Source organism: Rattus rattus, chromosome 2, assembly GCF_011064425.1.
Source record: "Rattus rattus isolate New Zealand chromosome 2, Rrattus_CSIRO_v1, whole genome shotgun sequence".
Lineage (NCBI taxonomy): Eukaryota > Metazoa > Chordata > Mammalia > Rodentia > Muridae > Rattus > Rattus rattus.
The window spans coordinates 167,639,638-167,648,158 of NC_046155.1; the positions used below are offsets into that span (position 1 = coordinate 167,639,638).

Here is an 8,521-nt window from a genome sequence, read left to right on the forward strand (position 1 = left end):
TCCAGGACAGCCAGAGCAGCAGAAACCTGTCTCAAAAGAGAATGAATTAACGCCAGGCACAACCGTGTAGTTGTAGTCCCTGTGCAAGAGAGGTGGGGACAGGCAGATCCCTGCAGCTCACTACCCAAATCCAGTAAGAGAGCTCGTTCTACCTGCCCTTCTGCCTCCCTCGTGGTCTTAATCTTGGGGCTAGTATAGATGGTTCCAAGGTCTAGCTCCCAAGTTTAACGGGTACTGGCTGGCTGCTCTCCTAGAGAACTTGGGTTCAGCATCTAAATGGTGACTCCTACCAGTCTGTAAATCCAATTCCAGGGATGCAACACCCTCTTCTGGCCTCTGCCGAGAACTGGGTATATAGTGCACATATAGACCTACAAAAACTCGTAACATAAACCTTAATAAAGAGTAAGTTGGGCAGCACTTGAACATCCAAGAAGGCCCTGTCGTCCACATGCATTTACACACATCCATATACTTAAGAACTACATGCCCTATGAGAGACAAAGCCATCACACCCTGGACTCTGCCCACAATCCATTCCACCTAAGGGGGAACAAATGAAGCCTTCTACCTGCTACCTCACAAACCATAAAGGCCAGAGAAGATGCTTTAAAATGTTAAGTCGCTGAATATGGTAGTCCACACCTCTTCAATCCTAGCACTGGTGAGGCAGAAGCAGGCACAGCTCTTGGGTTTAAGGCCAGCCTGGTCTATACAGTGAGTTCCAGGACAGCTGGGGGCAGAGAAACCAGGTCAGAGCTCAATGCTGTGGGAAGGCAGCCATCACTCCAGTCCCCACAGCCACTTCTTAAAGGTATCTCGTGCATTGTCTAACCAAACACTACAAAGAGAGACAACAATACAGAAATATAAAGTCCTAGGATGTTTATTACAAAGGTAAACCCTGATCCTTGAGACTGGCTTATCGGTAGGATTTCTGGTACCGGGCACGGGCACCGGGACCGCCAAACTTTTTGGATTCGCAGCGACGGGGGTCAGCTACAAGCAGGGTCCGATCGTACTGGATGAGGATATCTTTGATCTCCTTCTTAGAGGCTTCATCCACATCTAGAGAGAAATAAGACAAGATTTAAGTGCCCAAGCCTTGATTCCCACGCACAGCCCAACCACCATGATCATGATGGACCAGACCAGCTCTTACTCACATTTTTGGTAATAAGCCACCAGAGCTTTTGAGATGGACTGCCGGATAGCTGCAAGACACAATGACCAAAAAGTTTTGTGAAGACCCAGCCTTGCTTCAGGAGCTGTCTCACGCTCACACCCAAATCCTCAGACTCACCATAAATTTGGGCCACATGACCACCACCCTTCACACGGACCCGGATATCCACACCAGCAAATCTCTCCTTGCCCAGAAGCAAAACAGGCTCCAGTAACTAGAGAAATAGAAACCAACAGGTTAAGGAGTTAAGTCACAGCCTGGCGTAACCACCCTCTGTGGGCATTCCTTATCTCCCCTTGTGTGGTTCCCCACCATCACCAGAATCAAGGAGGCAACTATCCTAGGATCCCTGTACCCTTCTGATTCCCATGTATGTGTCCATGGAGACCAGAAGAGAACCCCAGACACCTCAGAGCTGTGATTATGGAGTGACAGGAAATTATGAAGTGCCCCAAAGAGGAAGTCAGTCCACTGTTCTCACAGCAGCCAACTCCATCCTCCCCTGAGCCTTCATTAGTACACATCCTAGTCCAGATTACTTTGGATCAAATTATGTCCAGCATCTAGGACCAGTCTATCCAGAGGCTCCACTGAGTGCCAGGCCTGGAGCCATCAGGACCATTAGGGCAATTCACAACACAGGGTATTCACACGAATCCTTCAAATAAACTGATACCAAAAAACAAAATCCCTATTTTGTTATACAAAATGTCTTTGGTATATGGAATACAAAATAAATCTGGTAATTTTCACTCTGCAAAGGTCCTTACTCTTTGAGAGTAATAGAATTTAAGCCAGTCTTTCAGATTTGTTCTCACATAACCCACTAGAACAAAAAAAAAGTCCCCATTTTACAGAGTGGACCCAAGGGAAAGCAAGTCTAGTGACTGCCTGAATGACACCAGTAGGGGTCTTGTACAGGATCGAAAAACTTCACAGACAGCCCAACTATGTCCTTTTTTTAAAAATAGATTTATTATAAGTACACTGTGGTTGTCTTCAGACACACCAGAAGAGGGCACCAGATCTCATTACAGATGGTTGTGAGCCACCATGTGGGTGCTGGGAATTGAACTCAGGACCTCTGGAAGAATAGTCAGTGCTCTTAACCACTGAGCCATCTCTCCAGCCCCCAACTATGTCCTTTTGTGTCATCACCTGACTTGGATTAGGGCTAAGCAGGAGGCTCCTGGTGGCATTATTTTTTTTTTCTTTTTTTCAGAGCTGGGGACCAAACCCAGGGCCTTGCGCTTGCTAGGCAAGGGCTCTACCACTGAGCTAAATCCCCAACCCTCCTAGTGGCATTATTAATACTGTCATTAACGTGCATTGTCTTGGGTGTGATATTCCTTCTTACATGTACCAAAACTCATACAACAATGAGTTCTGGGTTGCAAAAGAGGATTTGTTCTTGCACCTGTTGTTCAGTCTTTGTCCACTAGTTCAACAAAAACCCATACAAGTGCTATCAATGTTAAATTTCAGAGGGCTCCTACTGTTTCTACCTTTTATTATTTTGCAGTGTGTTTCACACTGTAGCCCCATGGTGACCCAAACTGCACGTTAGACTTGTAACTAGTAGTATGCTATTATCCAAGGAGCTAAGTTATCATACACGTGAGTCTGTAAACTCGTACTTCTAGAACAGAAATCTTCAATCAGGTCAGATACACTGTGCTATTCCCTTGGCCACCGGCTCCTCGAATCTGGCGAGCTTCGAGACACTGAAGATTACAGAATCTTCAATAGTCCACATTTCCATTTATATTACCTGCTCGGACTTCACTTTTCCCAAGTCCAGGTCTAGATCTACCGCTAGGTAAGCCATTCTCCCTTCCCCACCTCTGCTTCTAATAGTCCCGGGGCCTTTCCTTCCGTCTCTCCGCCACCCAGACGCCGTCCCCGACCCCAATACCTTGTACTGCAGCGTGCGCGGCTCGATCATCTCCAGGGGACGTCCATTCACCTTGATGAGCCCATTTCCTCGTTTGCAGTGGGCCACAGCTGTGGCTGTTTTCTGCGAAAGGCGAGGGAGACGGCGGGGCCGTGTGAGTTCGGGACCCTAACTCTCAGGTGGGCCCCAGTCCGTGAGGTGTCCCAGCCCGGGCCTTCCCACTCCACCCCACCGGTCTTTTTTCATCCCGTCTTTGGCACACCTTGCGTCCGAAGACTTGCACGGACTGCAGCGGACCCTTGGACGGCATAGCTACAAGTATGAACACGAGATCCTCACCGCGCGGCGCCGCCACCGGAAAAGGAAAGCTTGGGGCCACCCCGGCCGATTTTCCAGGGTCTGCGCAGGCGCACAGAGCGTTGAGTCACGACAGAAGCGAGCTTTACGGCTGACGTTGAAGTCAGGATGTATGAAATGCGGCGGGAACGCCCTCAAGCAAGGGAGGGGGTGGCCTTCGATGGGGAGGGGCAGAGCTGTGTGGGACTGGGCGGGGACTCGGTCGGTGACTCGGTCGGTAACTCGGAAAATGGAGGGCTGGGCTTCCTTTTCCATTACCTTTCCGCCGCTTTGGTCTTGACTTTTGTCCAGTTCTTATAGACATTTCTGCTCTTCGATACTCTCCCAAAGCCCTCCTCCCGACCAATTCTCACACTCCCCCAACTCGCTGTCTTCCTTCCACTATTTCCCAGGGTCCCCATCCCATCTGAGTCTTCCTGCCTCCACTTCGCTAAGTCTGGATTTTCAGAATCCTGCCTCCCAGAACCCTCTTCCCCTAGCCCTTCAGATCTTCCACCGCCAATCTGCCTTTCACCAGAATTGCCTTCCTATCCGAGACTCTTCTTCCCAGTAAACCTGACCCCCTTAAAAGCCCTTTCCAAAGCTCTCCTAAACTTCTTTCTTCCTGGATTGCATCTTTTTTTTTTCCCTCAGAGTCTCGGGCCTTCACCACTGGAAGGCCTTCACCTCTTTGTGGCTCTTCCCAGCAAACAAACCTGGGAAACTGCTCCTCCCAGCTTAGCCCCGCCCTAGAAAACCTACCCTCAGGACCTGTCTGAAGGGCAGTTATCTTAGAAGATCTTTATCCAGAATCCTCCTAATAGTCTTGTTTTTAGATTTAATACTTTTGTGAGGGCAGGTTCCCAAGGAAGGCCTCCAGGCTCCCCGGAAATGTAGTTACAGGGTGTCCAAGCCACCCAACTTGTGTACCTGTAACCAAACTCAGGTCCTCTCTAAGGAAAGCAGTAAGTGCTTTTAACCAACCATCTTCCCGACCTCCAAATGATCGTCATACTCCCCTAAACCCTCGGCTCTTTGTCTTTACCCCTCAGGATTCTCACCAACCTGAGGAAACCCAGCTTTTAGTTTTTTCTAAGTCAAGGGGACTTTCTTACTGGGCAACAGTTTTCAGTTCTCAGGATTGCCTCAGTTTCTCTAGCAGCACAGGGATGTGGAGACATTCGGAGGGCATAGTTGTCAACAAAAAGACTAGGTATGGTCATGTACACCTGAAATGCTAACACTTGGAAGGTGGAGGCGGAAGGATCAGGAGGAGTACAAAGCCATCCTCTCCTCATTATGAAATGTCTGGCCAGCCTGGGCTACGTGTGATCCTGCTTCAGAAAGAAAAAGAAACTCGCTAGTGAAATGCCAAGCCTGAGGGCCCGAGTTTGATTCCTGAGACCCACAGAGTAGAAGGAGAAAACCAACTCCTGCAAGGGGTCTTCCAAACTCCATATGTGCACTGTCGTATGTGTACACGCACACAGACACACACACTGCACTGTAATAAAATGGAAAACACACACAGTGGATCTCTGGATTAGAGGTCAATGCGGCAGAAAGCGTTCCAGGCCAGCCAAAAAAACAAAGCACAGCACTGTCCACACTTGCATGACTATGCCTTTGGCAGTGGTAACTCCTTCCCGGAGCTGGGAAATTAGGGAAAAACCAATGGGCTCTGTGTGCAAGCAGTTGTGCATGCTCGAACACGCTCACAGTAAACAGTAGGGCTGGAGCCCTGGATGGCATACTCCTGACCCACTCCCTCAAACTTCAGTAGGTAAACGTCTTTCAGACACATAAATGATAGTTACATCGATTACAGTCACACTTAAATAGTGCTTACTGTGCCAAGTGCTGATCCAATCTAAATGTATTGAGTATATTGGCTAATGTTCTCTCCAGGCTAACTCCGTGAGGTGGGCAGACATGTGACATCTACACAGGATGGTGTTTGTCCTGGACATCCTAGATTCATATTTGTCAACTTCCAGCAGATGGCAGTAAAGTACTGTCCTAACCCCGGTGGTCCTTCTGCCCACCCAGCAGCCCTGTCCTGCTCCATCCACCCCACCGTTTCTTTTGGAGTCTAGGCTGGCTGGAAGTCACAATATAACTAAGGAGAAGATGGCTTTGAACCCCTGATCCTCCTGCCTCCACCTCCCCAGTTCTGGGACTACAGATGCATACGACTACATCCAGTTTTAAAAGTGTCCTTTTGTCCTTTCATTTGTGTTTTAAGATTTATTTTATTAGCGGGGCAATGGTAGTGTGTGCCTTTAATCCCAGCACTCGGGAACTTGGGAGGCAGAGGCAGGCAGATCCCTTGAGTTTGACAGCATCCTGGTCTTACAGAGTGAGTTCCAGGATAGCCAAGGCCTCACAGAGAAACCCTGTCTCAAAAAACAAACAAAAAAAGATTTATGCTCATCCTCTCACCCTCCATCCCTCCCTCTCTCTCCTCTCTCTCTCTCTCTCTGTGTGTGTGTGTGTGTGTGTGTGTGTGTGTGTGTGTGTGTGCACATGTGCATGTGCATGTGTACAGACCCAAAGAGGCCAGAAGAAGGCATCTGATCCCCTGGATCTGTTGTGAGCTTCCCAGCAAAATATTACAACTGAACAATCTCTGAACTGCGGAGCTGTCTCTCTCCAGCACATTGTATGAGTGCTTTGAAGATTTATTTATTTATTTAATGTATATGAATACACTGAGCTGTCTTCAGACACACCAGAAGAGGGCATCAGATCCCATTACAGATGACTCTGAGCCACCATGTGGTTGCTGGGAATTGAACTCAGGACCTCTGGGAGAGCAGTCAGTGCTCTTAACCGCTGAGCCATCTCTCCAGCCCATATGAGTGTTTTGAAACAGGATATTTTCAAAATAGGAATTTAGGCAGCCAAATATGACCGTGAATTCCTGATATTCTTGCCTCTGTCTTTCTTTCTCCCCCTCCCACCCCCAGAGCTGAGGACCGAACCCAGGGCCACTACCACTGAGCTAAATCCTCAACCCCTGCCTCTGTCTTTCAAATACTAAGATTACAAGGAAATACCCAGTTTGGGGAACTCAGCTATCTACCCAGAGTTGGCTGGGAATCCTAAAGATACTTCTGCCTTAGCCTCCAACCTCATAACTGACTGTAATTTCAGTTTCAGAGAATTAGATAATTCCTTCTGACCTCTGCAGCACTGAACAAAAGTGGTATGCAGATATGTATACAGGCAGAACATCTTTTTTTACCCACGTGGAGAGGTTTTAATGAGAGAATGAGACAAGGGAGAGGGACAAGAGAGAAGAAGAAGAGTAAAGGAGGAGAGGAGTAGAGACCGGCCATGAGCATGTGGAGGGAAGTGGGGAGGAGAATGGGGAGAGAAGGGACAAAGGGTAAGAGGGCAAGGACAAGAAGCAAGAGCCAGGCAGAACATCTATAGACATAATTTTTTTTTTTTTGAGATAGGTCCTCACTATGGTCTCTGGCAGGCCTCAAACTCCCTATGTAGACCAGGCTAGCCTTGAAGTCGCAGAGATCACTGAGCTATCTCTCCAGTCTCTGTCCTTTATTTTTTTCTTTTTTTCTTAAATTTATTTTCTTTGGGCTGGAGAGATGGCTCAGTGGTTAAGAGCGTATTGTTCTTCAGAGAAGTCCACTGTAGCAACCACAGGCCTGGCTCAAAACCATCTGTAATGAGATCTGATGCCCTCTATTGTGTGTCTGAAGACAGCTGAATGTATTACATATAAATAAATAAATCTTTAAAAAAAAAAATTTATTTTCTTTACATATCTGAGTACACTGTGTGCTGTCTTCAGATACACCCAGAAGAGGATTCCATTACAGATGGTTGTGGAGCTACCATGTGGTTGCTGGATTTGAACTCAGGACCCTGGAAGAGCAGTCAGTTTTTTTTTTTTTTTTTTTTTTTTCCGGAGCTGGGGATCGAACCCAGGGCCTTGCACTTGCTAGGCAAGAGCTCTTACCACTGAGCTAAATCCCAACCCCACAGTCAGTGCTCTTAACCACTGAGCCATCTCTCCAGCCCCTGTCCTTTTTTTTAATTACCTTTTATAGTGTGCCTTCAACTGGCCCTTCCAACCACACTCAATCAATTTAGCCCTCAGCAACTCTGTGAGGCGTTCTCTTTTTCCAGTGTCTATTAACTTTTGGTTAATGCTGCTCTCATCGGCACGTCATTGTTCATCTTGCTAACCACACTCTTCATGCCCAGACTTAGATCCCAAAATAATAATTTTTTAAATTAAAAAAAAAAATCTGGGCACTGGCTGCTCTTCTAGAGGTCCTGAATTCAATTCCCACATGGTGGCTCACAACCATCCGTAATGGGATCCGTTGCCCTCTTCTGGTGTGCAGACACACATGCAAACAGAGCACTTGTCTACATAAAACTCATAAATAAATACGTCTTTCTTGAAAAACTGAGAACAAAAGCAGAACACCTCTGGAAGTCCCAGCACAGCACACGAGGCTCTGCTGCTGTCTCTACACACCAAGTAGAGATGAGGCGTGCAGGAACTTAACACAGCACTGGGCAGGCGACAGCAAGGGTGGAAACCGTCCTCTGGGTACCATCATGATTTGGAGTTTGCTTGTGTTTTGTGTGTATGAGCATGCGTCTGTGTGTGTGTGTGTGTGTGTATGTGTGTGTGTGTGTGTGTGTGTGTGTGCACATGCGCATGTGGCACTCATCAATGCCAACCACTGATCTAACAAGGTGTATTTCCTTAAGGGGATGTCTTAGGGTTTTTCTGCTGGGAACAGACACCATGACCAAGGCGAGTCTTATGAAGGACATTTAATTGGAGCTGGCTTACAGGTTCAGAGATTCAGTCCATTACCATTAAGGTGGGAACATGGCAGCATCCAGGCAGGCATGGTGCAGGAGGAGATGAGAGTTCTACATCTTCATCTGAAGGCTGCTAGCAGAAGACTGACTTTAAGGCAGCTAGGAGGAGGGTCTCAAAGCCCACACCCACAGTGACACACCTACTCCAACAGGGCCACACCTTCTAATAGTGCCACTCCCTGGGCCAAGCACATACAAACCATCACAGGGGACAAGCAGGTTCTCAGGAGATGGCC

The 8,521-nt window shown here is 47.7% G+C and overlaps 1 protein-coding gene and 1 non-coding gene across 3 annotated transcripts; both read right to left on the reverse strand.

The window, feature by feature from the left end:
- Window positions 1-868: 868 nt before the first annotated feature.
- Rps16 (ribosomal protein S16) lies at window positions 869-3,478 on the reverse strand. 2 transcript variants are annotated; one of them, XM_032894069.1, is made up of 5 exons: window positions 3,343-3,478; window positions 3,102-3,203; window positions 1,304-1,400; window positions 1,167-1,214; window positions 869-1,068 (listed from the first exon to the last, which is right to left on the reverse strand). In XM_032894069.1, exons 1-5 carry the CDS (start codon window positions 3,388-3,390, stop codon window positions 923-925), a joined length of 441 nt encoding a protein of 146 aa, XP_032749960.1. In that variant the 5' UTR covers window positions 3,391-3,478; the 3' UTR covers window positions 869-922. The 2 variants fall into 2 exon arrangements, with proteins under 2 accessions (XP_032749960.1, XP_032749959.1); XM_032894068.1 differs by having other exon boundaries at window positions 1,167-1,400.
- On the reverse strand, window positions 2,529-2,653 carry LOC116895072. The gene has a single exon (XR_004387241.1). It is a non-coding gene; the product is annotated as a small nucleolar RNA SNORA40 (small nucleolar RNA).
- Window positions 3,479-8,521: the final 5,043 nt, after the last annotated feature.

Excerpts from the sequence above, each read along its gene's own strand:
- Rps16 (XM_032894068.1), bottom strand. The coding sequence starts at position 3,390 with ATGCCGTCCAAGGGTCCGCTGCAGTCCGTGCAAGTCTTCGGACGCAAG. Across the intron at positions 3,204-3,342 it reads TGCAAGTCTTCGGACGCAAG|AAAACAGCCACAGCTGTGGC; the intron begins GTGTGCCAAAGA and ends CGCCTTTCGCAG. Across the intron at positions 1,401-3,101 it reads CGCGCACGCTGCAGTACAAG|TTACTGGAGCCTGTTTTGCT; the intron begins GTATTGGGGTCG and ends CTATTTCTCTAG.